General features: G+C 35.2%; 2 protein-coding genes across 4 annotated transcripts; one reads left to right on the plus strand and one right to left on the minus strand.

The window, feature by feature from the left end:
• Positions 1 to 970: 970 nt before the first annotated feature.
• LOC140836443 (probable inactive ATP-dependent zinc metalloprotease FTSHI 4, chloroplastic) lies at positions 971 to 11,560 on the plus strand. Of its 2 annotated transcripts, none has more exons than XM_073201966.1 (17): positions 971 to 1,361; positions 1,952 to 2,207; positions 2,773 to 3,151; positions 4,255 to 4,513; positions 5,614 to 5,745; positions 6,296 to 6,370; positions 6,453 to 6,578; positions 6,708 to 6,817; positions 6,894 to 6,972; positions 7,483 to 7,620; positions 7,704 to 7,815; positions 8,910 to 9,073; positions 9,170 to 9,275; positions 9,366 to 9,442; positions 9,629 to 9,772; positions 9,979 to 10,142; positions 11,166 to 11,560. In XM_073201966.1, exons 1-16 carry the CDS (start codon positions 1,065 to 1,067, stop codon positions 10,120 to 10,122), a joined length of 2,598 nt encoding a protein of 865 aa, XP_073058067.1. In that variant the 5' UTR covers positions 971 to 1,064; the 3' UTR covers positions 10,123 to 10,142; positions 11,166 to 11,560. The 2 variants fall into 2 exon arrangements, with proteins under 2 accessions (XP_073058067.1, XP_073058068.1); XM_073201967.1 differs by having other exon boundaries at positions 1,222 to 1,361; positions 1,944 to 2,207.
• A 1,262-nt stretch (positions 11,561 to 12,822) lies between these two features.
• Positions 12,823 to 17,460, minus strand: LOC140836444 (chromatin assembly factor 1 subunit FAS2). Of its 2 annotated transcripts, XM_073201969.1 has the most exons (12): positions 17,129 to 17,460; positions 16,891 to 17,002; positions 16,167 to 16,193; positions 16,000 to 16,072; positions 15,678 to 15,781; positions 15,385 to 15,596; positions 15,187 to 15,283; positions 14,390 to 14,462; positions 13,907 to 13,995; positions 13,678 to 13,816; positions 13,497 to 13,597; positions 12,823 to 13,228 (listed from the first exon to the last, which is right to left on the minus strand). In XM_073201969.1, exons 1-12 carry the CDS (start codon positions 17,240 to 17,242, stop codon positions 13,008 to 13,010), a joined length of 1,362 nt encoding a protein of 453 aa, XP_073058070.1. In that variant the 5' UTR covers positions 17,243 to 17,460; the 3' UTR covers positions 12,823 to 13,007. The 2 variants fall into 2 exon arrangements, with proteins under 2 accessions (XP_073058070.1, XP_073058069.1); XM_073201968.1 differs by having other exon boundaries at positions 13,678 to 13,995.
• Between the last annotated feature and the right edge of the window lie 755 nt (positions 17,461 to 18,215).

An 18,215-nucleotide genomic window follows, 5' to 3' on the forward strand; every position in this document is an offset into this window, starting at 1 on the left:
CTAGAGAAAGGGTCGTTGGTGTCTTGTCCTCGTTCCTTTTTGCATGTCTTGGGGCTACATTTTCTATGCAAAGGCGTTTATATATAGTAGTAATTGAGAAGTGTGGTTTAAGCATGGGATGGGTATACATGTGACATGACCTAATATCACTTGTCTCCACCTAAATTCATATCCGAAAACTGTTAAAATTCACAAAGTGTTGGGACATTTCTCGGTGTTAGTTTCTTCATACTAGCTACTCTGCACACGCGGTGCGTGTGTGTATAATTTTTTTTTATAATTATTTATGGACTAAAATGAAATTTGACAAATTATCGAGGTACTAAAGTGCTATTTGAATAATTGTAATAAAAAAATAAAAACAAAAATGTTTTTTTAAATAAAAAAAAAACAAAAATGTAATTTTGATATCAAATAGGGACAAAATAGAGAAACCAAAAAACAGACCAAAGACACCAAAAACAGTTATTCTAATATGCTTAAACTTAATAAATAGTAAAAGATGTATGTATGTATTCCAACATAGACATTTTGATTATTTGAATTTTGGAGTTTTGTTCTGCTTATGATTTATCTCACAATAAAAACATTTAACTAGTCTTGTTTTTTTCCAGTTTTTCACAATATATTTTTTAATTAGTTTTAAAAACAATAATATAATTTTATTTTATTTAAAAAATGAACGACGGAAGACATTAAGCAATATATTTTTTAAAATTGAAAAAAAAAATGGATCGGCCGAATGGCATTAAACCGTCGACGAATGTTACGTTTTATGGTCGGTCGTTTCGAACCCGGGTTATGAGTAGATTGGGTCGGGCTCCGCTCCATTAACTTTTTCTTAAAACTTTATCTTAGATAAAATAGAGTAGATAATGTACTATTTGTGGAAGAATTGTTATCTAAAAATCGCGTTTTGATGACACGATTTTAACCGTTGCCGCCTAATGGACGGCTAAAGTCGTGAATGCCGTAAATTGTAGGTACAAATGGTCAGGGGTTTATGCTCACTGAAGAGGAAGATAAGGGGGATGAGATAATTACGTAACTCCTCGAGGAAGAAAATGATTCTACACAGTACTTCGAACGCTGTGTCGGATTCTCAATCAGTATCCATTGGTCTCGCGCTAAGATCCTTGTGCTCTTGCCCTTATTCTAAAACCCTACTCGCCCTGAATGTCAGACATCCTAAATTCTCGCGTTTGAGACACTCTTATGCTACGAATTTTCTGTTCAAATCACGAAGCAAAGGACTGTGCATTGATGTTAAAAGAGTTAGAATCAAGTTTTGCAAAGCTTCTTTAAGTAACAATTCAAACACGATAGAGGGGGACGCTGATTCGGCGCAGCAGCTATTCGAGGTGGGCTTAATCTGACTTCACCACATTGTAACCTGTATTCTGTACTTTCCCCAGGATAAAAAGTAACAACGACTCTTTTTGGAAGCTGACCTATAGATATGAAACGCTGGAGAACTTACAGAATGATTTCTTTGGGTCTTATAAGTAGAACTATATTTGTGTTCTACTACCTTTTTTAAAAAGATGTAATATGATGCCTTTGTAGTATTATTTTCGTCGCCACCTGCAGCTTAGTAGAATTTTGGATTATAGCACGGGAGGAACAATAATCTCGGACTTAATTTTTTTTCGTTAAACACACTTTTTACTCGTGCTTTTTGCCTCCGGGCATATTAAGTTCTTGCATTTCTGAGTTATCTGACCTGAATCTAGAGAACCCTCAACATCATCATCATATTTATTTTTAATTAGTGAACAAGTAATGGTGTTTCCAGTCAGAGCATGTTGGTTTCTTCTATTTGGAAATTAACGGTTGGAAGCTACAAGATATATCACTCGAATCCTATGCCATAATTTTCTGTTCACTTTCTTTAAAAGTTTTTGAGAGGAATGACTGTCTGAATTTATAAATTGTTGATGGAGACTGCCAGAATTTGAAGGAAGCTGAGAGAGAACGAGTAAGTAAATTAGAAGAATTTGAAAGAAAAGCGAATGTTCAGTTGGAGAGGCAGCTTGTGATGGCTTCAGACTGGAGCAGAGCCCTCTTAGCAGTGAGGGGAAAGTTGAAAGGAACCGAGTGGGACCCTGAGAGTTCTCACATCATAGAATATAGTGACTTCAAGAGACTTCTTGATGCAAATGCTGTACAATTTATGGAGTACTCTAATTATGGTCAGACAGTATCAGGTCTGAGAGTTCTTTCTGATTTTCTTAAGATATGTTTCGTGTGTTATTCTTAATACAAAGTGGACCACAGAAATTGAAGTTGTGCAATGTATTATGTGAGTAACGAATTGGTAAGCTGGTGTAAGTTTTTGCGAAGTTGACTCTAAATCATGTTTGTTGACATGTTAAAATTTAGCTTTTATTTTGAATTTTCTAATGTTGAAATATGATTGAGATTGTGCGTGCTTATACTAGAGAAGTAACATTTCGATGATTGAGATTGTGTAATCGGACTAGAGAAGTAATATTTCTTCTTCAACAACGCAAGACAAAAAAAGGTTGATAGTGCTGTCATTAAATGGAAACAAGAAAACTTGTAATCTCTTTATAATTTATGTCGTGCTGGATATGTGGATTGGTTGCTGCATTTCAATGTTGCACTTTTGCATTTATTGACTCGGATAGGGAAGGTACTTGTCTGTTTCTGGTTTAATTTGGAACCCATGTTGGTAACATTTGCAAATTATTACTTAAAGTATATTCCAATCATTTTTTTAATTGTCCTTTTTTCCGGTTACGTGCACAGTGATTCTACCATATTATAAAGACGGAAAGACTGATGGCCCAGAGGGTGATAGAAAAAAAGAAATTGTTTTCCGGCGCCATGTGGTCAACCGTATGCCAAGTGACTGTTGGAATGATGTTTGGCGAAAGTTGCATCACCAGCTTGTAAATGTTGACGTCCTTAATGTGAATACTGTTCCTGCTGAAGTTTATTCCACTGTTGCCACAGCAGTTGTGTGGTCTATGAGGCTCGCACTTTCTGTTGCTCTTTATGTCTGGATTGATAATATGATGAGACCAATATATGCAAAATTAATTCCTTGTGATCTTGGTGATCCTCCTAAAAAGATGACATCGCAGCCAATCAAGAGCCGTGCCCTTGGGTCGTTAGGGAAGAGCAGGTGAGTTGAGCTGTATGTATATATATATTTCAATTCTTTCCACTTCATCTAAATGATAAGCATTTTTCTAAGAAAGTTATAGGCATTCCCTCACAATTATGATTTATTATTTGATATAAATTATTATTGAGGGATTGGAATTTTTTTGTTTGTTGATTTGAGCAGGATTTTTGTCTTTCCTTTTTTGTTATTATGCTGATCACTTGTCTACTTTCTGTAATTAATTTCTTTTAATTATTTAAAATATCATAGTTTCCTATAAAAAAATTATCAAATAATGTCGAGGTTAATCTATATCTTATAATATCAAATAATGTCGAGGTTAATATATATCTTATAATTTACTATGTAATCCTCCGACTATTTTCTTTCGAAGAACTTGGTACTAATGGGAAATGGGAACGAACTACCCATGTGTCAATGTCCTTGAGTATTCTTGTATGAATGACTGTAATCCGATTCTCTTAATGTCCTTTTTTTTCAGGATAATTTTATTTGCCTTAAAATTTTGTAGTGATACGCTAACAAAGACAATCAATTACTGTTTCTTGCATGACAAAAGTCGAAGATATTGGTCTTGAACAAGTCTCTTGAACTTTCTGTTAAACTTTTCCATTGAAGCTTTATATCATTGCATCTACGACTACAATAGTCCAATATGACTTGGCAAACCAACCTGATTGTCTTTTTAATGATTCTGCTTCAATTCTGATATTCACATTTTTGCAAATTTACATAAGTATAGTTGTATCATGCTTGCACAGGAAAAATCTTCGAGGTTCATGATACAACTTGTTAACGAACCAAATATTCGATATCATTCTGATTCTATTTTCTCATTGTTTAGAGTGTAATTCATGTGATTCAATACCAATATTTTTCCTCCGGTTTTAAATTGATTTTTATTGAAGACAATGAACCCTTCATTGGCAAGTTTCCATGCATACTACACTATAGTAACTTATTATGTTTTCAATGAGGCTATTTTTTAAAATTAAGGTATGTACATATGGCTGAATTTACTGAATGGGCAATATAAATTTTAGTTTATTTGGTAGCCAACTCATAATTTATTTGGTCTCTTTTTATCACTTTCATGTCAGGGCTAAGTTTATATCAGCCGAAGAAAAAACAGGTGTTACCTTTGATGATTTTGCTGGCCAAGAATATATTAAGAGGGAGCTACAAGAGATTGTACGAATTCTAAAGAATGACGAGGAGTTCCAAAATAAAGGAATCTATTGCCCCAAAGGCGTGCTTCTTCATGGTCCTCCTGGAACTGGTAAAACACTTTTGGCGAAAGCTATAGCTGGCGAGGCAGGTCTTCCATTTTTTGCAGCCAATGGCACTGATTTTGTTGAGGTTGTAAAAAAAAAAAAAAACTTCTGCAGTCCATTTCCATCTTATTACTTATAAGTAAGATTATTCTGGGAAATTGATCTCATAGCAAATTAGGAAAAACATTGAAACTGCTTTTGTCTAATGTTGACTAGGTGGCCAGGTACTGACACAGTTGCATAACTTTATACTGATAGTGCATTTGAGTCATCCACATATAACTAACTGAACGTTATTTATATTATTAATAAATATCCTTTTATTTCAATAATCAAAGAATGTGAGGCTTTGAATTTTCTACTAAAATTCCCTAAATGGTAGAGTTCGTTGGTGGATTTTAGTACCTAATGTGTAATAACCTTTTTTCGATGGAGTTACATTGTGCATGCAAGGTGATGGGCTGGTGGGTGTATGCTCGATTTTGGAAACTGATATTCCATTGTTGATGATGTTTCTAAGTAGTAGGATGACAGGAGGATGCTAGAAATTTTGGAAATATCTGGAACTTGAAGTCTCTTTTCCTTTTTTGTTTTATTTTGCTCATCTTTTTCAAGATTGTATTCCTCCCACACTTATGGACGCCGGAATAAATATTTGTGCTGGTTTGGTTATTGACTATGCGATTGAGGCATTGTTTGGTTCGAAGGTAGGCAGGGTTGATATTTTAATCCTGATCCATCCATTGTGTTGGTCCGTCCCTTGCCATGATCTAATTATCTCCACATTATTAAATCCTTGTACCTATTCACTCCCCATCTCTTATAGAAGACCATTGGAGCTATGGAATTATGGGCCGTCCATGTAGCAAGCTGGATAGTTCTTTGATACATCCAATAACTAGTTTTTATTTTCTTTGTTTTTATTTTATTTTTCCGGTGAGTAAATGACATCAAAATCGACCATATGCTACTTGTCATGTGAGCAATAAATCCTAAAATTCAGCATATGTTTTTTTGGAGTGTAAAGGCATGATTTTTTTTTTTGTTTGGGGGATATTTGGTGTTATTATTTGTGAGAAGAATCAATCATAGATTTAGACGATTGTACATGTTTGACTTTGAAGGAATTGTGGTGTTCTAAAATAAGTTTTATCAACCAAATTAAGCTTTTGTTATTTTTTCCAGATGTTTGTTGGCGTGGCTGCCTCTCGTGTGAAAGACCTGTTTGCCAGTGCAAGATCATTTGCTCCTTCCATCATTTTTATCGATGAGATAGATGCAATTGGTAGCAAGCGTGGAGGGCCTGATATTGGTGGGGTATGGCTATTTTTATCTTATATTGTCCATCAGCAAATTTCTGTTCTTTTCTGACTTCTCTTTCTACAGGGGAAAAATTGAACGACAGTTCATGATGTACTCATATACGTTTTGAGTCCACTAACTTGGTGACATAACTAATTCTAACTATTTTTTTCTGAGGAGAAGTCGTACTAATTCTTTATCATGAAGATATCATTGACTAATTGAAATATTCTTCAGATGCTAGTCAAAATGGAATGTGATTCTGGCGAATAATTTATGATAAATACACTAGAACTACATTTTCTTGACATATTCTGAATATCTATTTCACAAAAATATATCCAATTTAAGTGCAAGTCTCATCAATCCAGAGTTCTCTATTATGCATGCAAAGAAGGTCAATTGAAGAGAAATTAGATGTCGACTTAACAAGTTTACTTTCAGAGTTTACCAGTATATTATAGTGGTTCATCTTGTATTGACAAGTGGAATAGTTTCTTTTATCAACTAAATATCTCCTTGCAAGTCTTAAGACATGTACGTTTGCATCTATTTGACATACTAGGGTGGTGCTGAGAGGGAACAAGGATTGCTACAAATACTTACTGAAATGGATGGGTTTAAAGTATCAACATCACAGGTTGACTTTAGATTAATCTGTTATCTCTCTTTAAGTATGATTGTAATTTTCAGGGTTGACTTGAGTAGATTATGTTTATCAGGTGTTGGTTATTGGTGCAACCAATAGACTGGATATTCTTGATCCTGCCCTTTTAAGAAAAGGCCGCTTCGACAAGATTATTCGTGTTGGATTGCCATCAAAAGACGGTAGAATGGCCATACTGAAGGTATGCTTAAGTTATTCAGTAGCTTACATTTGACCTCAATAAAGCTAGAGATATATGATATCCACAAGAGGACAGTTTTTTTTGTTTGTTTTGTTTTCCTTCTGGCAGTTTTCATTTCTGACATGATAGGTTCATGCTCGAAATAAATATTTTCGATCAGAGGAAGAGAAAGAGACTCTACTGAAGGAAATCTCTGAGCTGGCAGAGGATTATACCGGAGCAGAGTTGCAAAATATACTGTAAATAAACCTTAAAAACTTCAGTCTTACTTAGCTATTCATTGTGACGAGCAAGCTGATGATATAAACTTGACAGGAACGAAGCTGGAATTTTGACTGCTAGAAAGGACTTAGATTACATAGGGCGAGAAGAACTTCTCGAAGCCTTAAAGCGGGTGATCTTTTAAACTTCATAGAAAAGCAGAATTTTTACCTTTTTATGTTGTTTGAACATTGTGCATGATTACTGTGGTCATATTTATTATAATCTCCCAACGCGTGCGTCTAGGCTTAAGGCTTAATCCTTGCAGCTTGAGCAAGCTAAGGTGCAGCCTATTTGATGAATTGTATGCTTACCATTTGGTTCACCTTTACCGCGCAGATGCCTTTTAGGTGTACTTAGTGATAATAAAAAAAACAAAAGAAAAGTAAGATAATAATCAATCATCTCTCGTTGAAATGAATAAATATTTATTTATTATAGTTTAATAGGTTGTACAGTAAATAATTGATCATATGTGATGAAACTCTCTTCAGATTTAAAAATGATAGAATATCAACCCTTTGGTGCTTTAATTGAATAAAGTATACATCGCTGCATTGCATATAGGCTCTATGATACTAATGCATATTAGTGTGTCTAACAATTCTATTACCATTACTGTGATGTTAATTAAATCTTATAGCAAATGGGAACTTTTGAAACTGGCCAAGAAGATAGCACAGAAGTTCCTGAAGAGTTAAAATTGAGATTGGCATATCGAGAGGCAGCTGTTGCTGTTCTTGCATGTTACATTCCGGATCCCTTTCGTCCCTTCACTGATGTATGTTGTATCAGACCAAATGTGTGTATTTATTTCATTTGTGATTATGATTGAGTTTGATATCTTACTTGGTCATTTTTCAGACGGATATTAATTCCATACGCAGTCAGCCAAACATGCGCTACAGGGAGACATTAGGAAGGGTATTCAAGAGAAAAGCAGATTATGTGAACTCTATAGTCTACGCTTGTGCTCGTGAGTTTCACAAATCATATTGAAATGGATAACTTAAAAAATTATTTTTGGTGGCTCGAAAGATACTTGTCTGTATTTTGTGACTCAAAAGATAATTGCCAAAATATACTTTTGGTGAGTAGCATGATCAGTGGCAAGAGGGTGAGTGTTGAACGGGTGCAATAGATCAAGCATGGATGTGTACTTAGAGTTCTTTGTTGACTGGTGCGAAGCTTTGGAGTATATCATTGTGTTGTGTAGAACTCTTCAACATTGTAATTTAGATGTCATGATTTCCTAACGAGTCTTTCCCTCAAATTAGAAGTAGGTTCCCGCTGTATTTTTTAGGCTATCTCTTGGACTGCTGCATTTAGCCCATGGAGCTTCCTCTTTCTTGTTGAGAAACTGCGGAAAATATTTTTTGTATAATAAATTATGGTATTAATCTTGTGCAGAATCATGTTTTTCACCAAATATTTGTTTTCTTATGTATTAATGAAATCAGTGTTCAAATACATGGTTTTTAGCACACATATTTTCTCAATTAGTTTTTCTTTTTACTTTATAAATTGTGCTTATCTTAGTCAGATTGTCTATTTTATGGAATGGAATAGTAGGACTGATTGGTTTTAGTGAAAGGAAAGCTATGTTGTGTTCTTGCCCTAATGCAACCCTTCAATATAGCATACAATCCCTATGTTTTAATTTGATCAAACTTTGAATATTGATGTTCTACCAATGGCTGAAATATGTTCAAATGCTTGTAACATGGGTTCCATTGATGCTGACCTTACCTGGCTTTTGTGAATCTGGTTGATGTTTACTGAAATATATTATAAACTATTGCAGTATCAGATTTACTATTTTCTTCACGGTCTAGAATCCAAATTTTGTTTCTCAATGACCATAGGCTTTACTCTATGCATAAACCCTGCATCTGAGGACCAGTGCAACCTTCCATTCTGATCCGTTGATACTCCATTTCATGCTTTCGCACTTCCATATTTTTTCAATATCTTTTGTATGAATAAAGTTTCATAGTGCTTCCCATCAGAACCATATGTTGATGAAAAAATATATATTCTTTTCATGGGACTGATGTCTAGAATATTTAGCCAGAGTAATTGAAGAAGAGATATTTGGAGTTGACAATCTATGCTGGATTTCTTCCAAGGCAACACTGGAAGCTTCCAGACTTGCAGAATTCTTAATTCTGCAAACTGGAATGACTGCTTTGGGCAAGTCCTGTTACAAATATCAAAATGATCTTGTGCCTAATGTAAGGATACAGTGATGCGAATTTAAGCATGAAATTTGATTTTATTTCATCAATTGTTTATGGGTATAGTAAATGTATTGTAATCATGATTGGCAGCTCGCAGCCAAACTTGAAGCACTCAGAGATGAGTATATGCGTTTTGCTGTGGAAAAGTGTGCATGTGTTCTACGAGAGTACCGTCCTGCTGTAGAGAACGTAACAGGTTTACAACCCTTCGCATTTTTCATCAACCTACCATTATTTTGTTACTCTCCAATGTTTTACTGCATGCTGATTAATTGTCCACAAGCAGATGTTCTACTTGCAGAAGGAGAGATAAAAGCAGATGAAATTTGGGACATTTATAACAGCTCGCCCCGAATACCTCAGGTATATTCTGAAATTAGCTTCCAAAACAAGGTTTGTCTAGTGTAAGGAGTTCTGAGCTTCAATTGATGGCTGTGGTCATTAGTCATTACTAGGAGGAACACGTTCCATCAATGGGAAATTAGTAGTTGATCTTGCAAATTTGTAACATCTTCAAGACCTTTGAAATGATAATTTCCTGTATCTCAGCCTGCTGTGAGGGAAGTTGATGAATATGGAGCCATTATATATGCCGGACGTTGGGGACTTCACGGTGTTTCACTTCCTGGGAGGGTAACTTTTGCACCTGGAAATGTGGGATTCGCTACTTTTGGTGCACCTCGTCCTATGGAGGTATGTGCCAAAGACAACTTCTGTTGCTTCCTTCCTTCAGGGTCATTGAAGGGCAAAACACGGTTGAGGGCATGAAAGGGGATGGAGTGAGAGAAGGAATGAGTGATTTTTAGTTTCTGATTTTAATGGTCTCTACAGCAAAATTGCCATCATATAATTTAATTTTCTTGTGGCCCATATATCACAAGTTTTGTGTCTTCATGCAGACTCAAATCATAAGTGATGACACATGGAATTTGATCGATGGAATATGGGATAAAAGAGTTCAAGAAATGAGAGCCGAGGCTACTATTGAAATTGAAGAGGATAAAGAAAAACCACAACTTCTAATGTCCGGCCATTTCCTATAAGATTCAGTGTAGCATATATGGTAAATTCATTCTTTTTCCAACAAAAAAAATTTTCAATGTTAAGTTCCCTTCCTCTGCAAGTGATACGTTATGCTTACTAGTCATCTTGTTTTCTCTCGGGCCTCTGCGGATTTCTTTTTCTGGCTAACATGTTACATGGGGCTTGTCAGCTAAGCTTACTGCCAGTTGTTAAGATCTCTTCCTCGAGACGTGATACACTATGCTTATTCTTATTCTTATTGTATGCTATTTGCCCCTCTTTGGATTTCTTGTGCTGGCTCACATGTAAATGGAGCTTGTTAGCTTCTCATATCTGCATCCAATACAAATTTCAGCGTTTTGTCATGCAGTTAAGATCAGTTATGTTCTCAATTTAAAGAGTTATGAATCCCTTAAATTAGAAAAGGTATTACAGGCAAGTTAATACCTCATTACCCATGATCTTACTGATTTTTTGTCATTTATCAGTAATCCACCGTCAGAATTGTTAGGAAAATTATACCAGAGATGAATAGATACGAGTTAAAGTATTGAACTTTTTGGGATCTGCAGAATTAGTGAAAGCTGATTTCAAGGAAAACACGACGACTTGATATTTAAGCCCAAGTTTAGTTTTTATCATTATTTTATGGGATTCCAATCAAGGAGTTGATAACAGTTTCTTATACAACTCGTCTTCTCGTAAACATTGTTTTGATTTGGTAAGTTTGTCTTGATGTAGTCTTGAAACAAGAATAAATAATTTTATTTACTGTCGCAAGCATAAATTTGTCGATATTTCCCAGCATGGTTTAATTATTGTGTGTACGTTAAAAGTAAAATCATGAGCTAAATATCCTGGTTCATTGATAATAATATCTACTGTGTAAAAATTACTCTAAAATGTAAATGGCACAAAATCAACGTCAATCCCTTCTGGTATACTTCTCTGTGGTGGGAATTTTGGAAGAAGGCTGGCTATCTGCTTTGCAGCTTCCAAGTAGATGGTATATCTATATATCACATCATCTTTCATAATTATTTGTTTTTTTATTGCTTTCCAGGTTTAATGACTTGATCAGGCTGGCCAAAGACGAGCCGCTACCTGTGTTGTTTATGGAAAGTGCATTTTTCTTGAAAATCCAAGTTCCGGTTCTCCAGTTGAAATGATACAGTGGCGAGGATCTTTGCCCGTAAGCAGATAGGAATTCGATTGCTGCCAGAATGAATTCAAATTCTTCTTGGGACATGTAGTAAGGGAAGCTCACTCGTGTCCATCCAGGCTTAATTCCTACGTAACTCTGTGATCAAATTTTGATCGAAATTTGTAGCAAATTATCTTAGCGAACTTATTTAATTCCATTGTTTTTGTTAAAAGGAGTTCAAATTTCAAAAAATAATTTTTACCATGACATTAGAACCATTCAAGAACTCTGAATGCGAGACTTCATTTATTTCATTTTGAACTGGGCATTTTATTTGTAGAATACCCAACTGATGAGAAAGTGTATCTGTCCGTATGTTAGTTCCGGACATGTAAAGCCCGATGTTCGGCTTATGTACGATGTGTGAGGTGTTTGTATCATGGAAACCCATGCCGTGCTATGATTAATGATTTTTGGTGTGAATATGGACAATGTTGTGTTCAAATTTCCATGCCCATATCTGTCACATATACAGAAATAAGTTGAAATGAGGACAGCCCTTTTTTATGAGTGATCTGATACCTAACGAATGAGACTTGGCAACGCTGAGCGACCTATGTCCATACGGCCCGGCGCAAACACAACCTCCACGAGCCTGGATGCCAAATATATCGTTCAACAGTTTGGCTACAAAAGGTCCATGCAACGGCTTATATCTTGCGACTCCCCACAAATCCAGCCCTGTTTTCTTATCTTGACGCAATACCGTGTCGTCTTCTGAATGCGTAGTAGAATATACCAAGAAAGACAATATGGCATGTCTTTTTGGGGTGCTGTTTCCTAAAACACATATGTTTGGGTTGGGGAGAAATCTTTCCAAAGCTCTTCTTATGTATATATCCTCAAACCACACACTGAGTTTGTGACCAACCCATTCCTTTATCCAGAAAGCTAACGCCGCTCTTATTTTCTGAATGATTTGTGGGGTTCCTGCGTCTTCCCTTTCTTCTATGTTCACATATAAGGTGTCCTGAATTTTGCATCGCAAAATCCATCACATTAAATAAAGCTGTTTCTTATTAGTCATTGGAATTAGCATTGAAATTAGTCTTTCATTTTTACATAATATTTCCTAGTTTAGTCCTTCAATTAACAACATGGTTAAAACATATATAATATAAAATAAAAAAAAAGTGACTCATAAGTCATAATAAACATTCCAACCAGTCAAACGCATCACCAATTTTTCCTAAAAATTGAAATACTCCTCACTTGATAACATAAGCAACTGATTGTTTGCTGGCTTCACAACAATTGTATCAAATTTAATTCACATACATTAGTAAAACCATCTTTAAACACAAAAAAAAATTGTTTTTTTAACACTGTAGCTAATAGGAGACTAAAGCAAAAAAAAAAAAACTGAAATTTTGAACATTTTTAAAAATAAAGGACTAAATCGAGAAAATTACGATAAAATGGATAGTTAAATAGAAAATTATCATTGGGCTACTTGTTTATTTTCTATTATCTTCAACTTTGCAGATAACAGAAGGATTAAATTAGGAAAATTAAGTAAAATCAAGGACTAAATATGGATAATTGAAAAATGAGAGATCGGAAACATAATTAAACGAGGGACTGAAATGGGAATTATCCCAATAATTCCCATTTTCTTATGCTGATTATCACACAAAATACATTTTGCCTTGTACTCCACCTTTGCTCGTGAAATTTTACAGATGCGAGTAAATACCAAAGTCAATCAATGGCCATAGGCGTAATGCGCCTCTTGGCTGGTTTACATGGATTTGAAGGTATCATTGTTGTACTCGGTGAAGTGTGTTTCCCATCCTCACTCTTGTTCTCTCTTTGGGAATTCTCTACCCTTTCCGTTCTATCGTCTAAAGAAACCTTGTCCTTATCATTGATGATGGGTTCCAGGACTGGTTCCACCTCAGTAACATCGGTTTGCTTTTCTTCTGCAGAATAAAAATAATATTAGTGCACTGGCATACTTTTTTTTGATAGGAAACAAAAATTTTATTAGAATTGAGTTAAATGGTTACAAAAGCGGATAAGACATCCGCAACTTAGGGAAATTTTACAATATCACACGACCGTTGCTACAACCATACGTATTTCCAATCCCTAATCAAATCCGAGATTGTAAGATGTCTGTATTCCGGCAGAACTACCGTCGAGCTTGCATCTATTTAATAGAGAAGACACAGGAAACAGGTGCAAAACCTGGTAAGGTGACAGGTGGTCCAAGTTCTTGAGATTCAAATTCAAGGAGTGAGCAGTAACCGTCTTGCGAGGATAAGGCCAAATAATTACCAGTAGGAGACCTAGATTGACACAATTTTAGACTTTAGAAAGTGTGTTAGTAGTATAGAAGGATGTTGCTTAAATATGGAAAGAAAATCACCATGCAATGTCAGTTATGGCTGCATAATGAACCCCAGCTACAATTACTAGTGGTTGAATGCTTTCAGTGTCATACAAGTACAAGGAATTCAAAGTGGCCACTGCAAAAATTAGTCGATAGGGGAGCTTGAAAAATGGAGCTGCAAATAAGACAAGGAGGTTTGGTATCAAGATATAGCAGTGGTGTTGTACCAATCTTTCTAAATTGTGAAAATAGATAGGGTTATTACATGTTTTTGACCCCCGCAATTTAAAAGTCATGGGGCAAAATCGTACTGCTACAACAGGTTTGCTGGCACCAGGGAGCATAACTGCAGGCCTGCTTTGAAAACAAGAAGACATCAAGCACCAAAGATTCAAATGAAGAACATAATTTCTGATCGGATGCATGTACAGATAGACATTAGAATCTTAGCAAAGTATTTTGGAGCTACTCTTAGCCGTCATCAGATCAGGAATATACGTGATGGGCTAGTCAAAAGATAAGCTTGTGTTTGGATCGAGTGATTTGGATTTGGTTGATGGGTTTCAAATTACTCTATTCTGTGAAAATTTGAAATCCATTACATTTATGCATAAACATGTTCAAAATGAGAGCGAAGGAATTTCAAATCAATTGAATTTAAAGTTATCCAAACAAGTATGATGGATTTAGACCATTAATTTCAAATACTTGAATCCAAATGCACCCTAATAAAATAGAGATTCCTTGCCTGGAAAGATCCTGCCTTGAAAAAGCATATGTTGTGTTGATCGGTTCAGAAGCAGGTGTGCTTTTGTAAGAACCTGAAGTTTTGAAAAAAGGATGAGTAAACCATGTAACTGATAGCATCATTTTAGTACAAATGAAATCTCAATCAACTTTTAACATTGCGTTCATGTAACAGACAGATCAAACAAAGACAGTCCGCTATTAGCCTTGGCTGCATATTTACGTAGTGTACAGGCTGTAGCAAAACCTAAGCAAATAAAAGCTTTTAAAATCTAAAACTTAATATTGCCCATTCCTTTTATTATGAAAAGGATTCCGTGACACTGGAAAGATGAGTAGTTATAACCATAAGGAACAACTGTATTCAACTGCAGGGAATAGTTACTGATCCTTCAAAGACAATTACTAGAGAACAATAAGACAGAGAAAGGATCTGAAGCCTTAAACCATCAAGGGGCCGTCCAACTATGTTATAACCAGGTTCATTTGGCATAAGGACCTTAACTCCTAGCAACCACAAAACTTTCATTGATAATGTTTGGATATAGAAATAGTGACAGAACATTTACCACACACCACATTGCCACATGTACATGGCTAATTATTTCCAATTGACTTGAATGCTATCTCTCCTATTTCTCATGAGGAACAGATATCAATAAGCATATTATTTACTATAAAATAGCAGCAATCGATAAAAGCTTTTGTGAAAAAATGTAAATACAAGGCTAGACGTATAACTGTTTATTGAGCCAACAATATTGAACACAATGAGAATATATTTACTTTGGGCCATACCTGCGGGCACAAGCAAAAATGATCCATCTGGTGACCAAGATAATCTTCGGAAGAAAGATGGAAGTGTCTCATCATGGAAAAGATGGCTTCTGGTAGACTGAAGTGGCAAATCCGGTAAGAATGGTTACACAAGTGTCTCTTAGGGGGGGGGGGGGGGTGTGAGTGCGTAAAATACAACTAGTGCTACGTAACTAAAACCTTAGATTCTTCAGCTATCTGTGGTTCTGCCTTTGCAATCACATGCTGGCAAACATAATTTGTTTTCTCAACAGCTTTTGATTTAGATGGCTTGTTAATATAAATTCGACAAGTTCTATCTGAACTAAGAGATGCTGCATATTTCATTAATGGATCCCATGCTACACCTTGAACGTAGTGAAAATGTCCATCCAAAATATGGTGAACAGAACCTGCATACAAACCAATATCAATTTAAGTATAAAACTACATATTATCTGGCCTTAGAATTATAATTTATTTATTTGTCTTGCCTTTTCTAGCATCCCATATAATGCATGTATTATCAACTGATCCAGAAATGAGATGTGCACCATCATTTGACCACTGTAGATCTAACACATCCTTGCGGTGAAACCTGAAAGAAGCTTGTTAATCAATATAAGAAGAATATGTCAAACTTCATTATTGTTACTGCTCTCTGCCTTTTCGACATGTATAAATACTAAAAACAAAACTTTTGGTTCACATATAAATCAGGATGCACAGACTCATTATTGTAGAAACAACTACTCAAGTGCTTACACCAATGAAATGAGGAATTCAGTGTACAAATGAAGTAAGAAAAATGCTTACACCAATGACTTGAGGACCTTCCACACTTCACCAGCATCAGTAGAGTGTGATTTCCACAAAATCAGCTCTCCACCTACATAAAGATAGACTCAATTTATCATAACAACTTTTGCATGAAAAGAAGCATTTAGTAGGTAACAAGTCTACTTTGTAAAACAGTAACTAACCATCAGCACCAGATGCGAGCTGCTCTCCTGCAATTTCAGAAGAAACTCATAATTCAATACAAGCACGATAGACATTATATAGCTTGTAATTAATATTAGCCTCATAGTTGAACATGAAGGAATTCAAGCAGCAAAGTATAAAATGATTGTTTGTGCCTCAGCTATACTCAACAAAAGCAACAGCTAATATTTTCAAGGCTTGGTTAGATTAGCCCTCTTTCACTCCACTCCAACAATTTTCAGCCACATCTACAAATTCAAAAACTGAAAAAGAAACATTACTCCTCAACCACCCCGCTTTACTTTATTTAAGTTCAAGTATCTCAAAGCACCATTAACCCTAGCCAAATACTCTTCCTAACCAGAGAAGCTGATGACACTTGCTTGATAGTGTAATTGAGACCAAAAACCTCAACTGGCTCTTCTTGCAATTTGTATTCAACGGGTGCACTTCCACCACCTCATCCATATTTCTCAACTATCTCTTGCTCTACAGCGAGTCGACTTCAGCATTCTTATATGACCAAAAAAAAAATCCCCTAGGAATGATAGGATGAATAGGATAAATGCATACGAGATTACATTACGTGCGTAAAAAAATCTTAGATTAAATTATCACCCCATGAATCCAGTTAAAATTGCACCAATTAGTAACATGCCAGTCGCATTATATCTATTATCAGATACGTCATCCCTTAATAAATAGCATACCGAGGAAACTTACCTGAAGGCGAGAAGCGAAGTACATTCACAGCAGAATTGTGATGCGACAGGCTGCTTTGATAAGTAACTTCAGGAGCTTTCTTTTGATCTTTGCCGGACATTGTGGCCCATAACTGCATATTTCACCAAAGTACGACCCAATTTGGCAATTTTCAAAAAGTCATTCACTGAAAGCGGAAGAAAAACCATCCAATTTCCTCTAGTATCTTATTTAATTGCAAAAAAAAAAAAAAAATCACCTTGATGTCGTAGTCGGCGCCTCCGGTGGCGAGGATGCCAGAGTGCGGATGGAAATCGCAGGTGAGTACGGGCTTCGTATCGTGCCAATTGATTTGAACCGTTCCACCCTTCATTCTTTCTCTCGATATAATTATTTCATTAAAAAAATTCCTCTTTTCCTTTGACAGATGAAATTAGGTTTCGAGCCATGAATTTGGAAAGGAATCGGTCGGTGACGAAGAGAGTTGCGGGAATTAGCTTTGGCGGGAAACGGGGATCTGCTCCTGTAGTCTGCTGTGCAGTGGACCAATATTTCCTACAGCGACTCCCAATTCCAAAACATCGACATCCTTTTTTTGATATGGCTTCATTTGTAACCTTATCTATATTTTGATATTAAATTTTTGGTAAAAATTTATGTGAAATGGTTTCATGGGTCGTATTTTGTGAGACAGATCTTTTATTTAGGTCATCTATTAAAAAGTATTAAATTTTTAGAGGAATATTATTACTTTTTATTTTAAATATCGGTAGCGTCGACCCGTCTCACAAATAAAGATTCGTAAGATCGTATAACAAGAGATATATACTAAATTCTAGAAATCAAATTGGGGCTACTTTTTTAAAATAAAAATTAATTAAATTGAAAACAAATCTAATGAAAACATGAAGTAAATTTCAAGTTCCAGCTTAGATCACATAATCTTTTTTAGTCTTTAATCATTGTTAAGATTAATATAGTTGATAATACTTTTTCTCCTTACATACTCGATGATTTAAAATTTTCATATATATTAGTATTTGTGACACCTACGTTGTGTGTGAAATAGATGTTATATATATAACATGACGACATGTAATCTATGGCTTTATTAAAATTTGTATGTAATAATTTTAATGCATGGTTATTTGTTTTATTTAATAGTTTATTATGGTTTCATGTATTAAGGCTTTTTATAGTATTTCATAGTCGAATGTGGAACGAAGACTGAGGACAATTAAGAAAAATATTTTTATTAAATAATTACTTTTAATCATTTAATGTACGGTGTAATTAAGTGATATTTTCGAAAATAGGCCTTGGTGGAGTATTTTTACTCGTCGGGT

This window comes from Primulina eburnea, chromosome 7 (genome assembly GCF_022965805.1).
Source record: "Primulina eburnea isolate SZY01 chromosome 7, ASM2296580v1, whole genome shotgun sequence".
Lineage (NCBI taxonomy): Eukaryota > Viridiplantae > Streptophyta > Magnoliopsida > Lamiales > Gesneriaceae > Primulina > Primulina eburnea.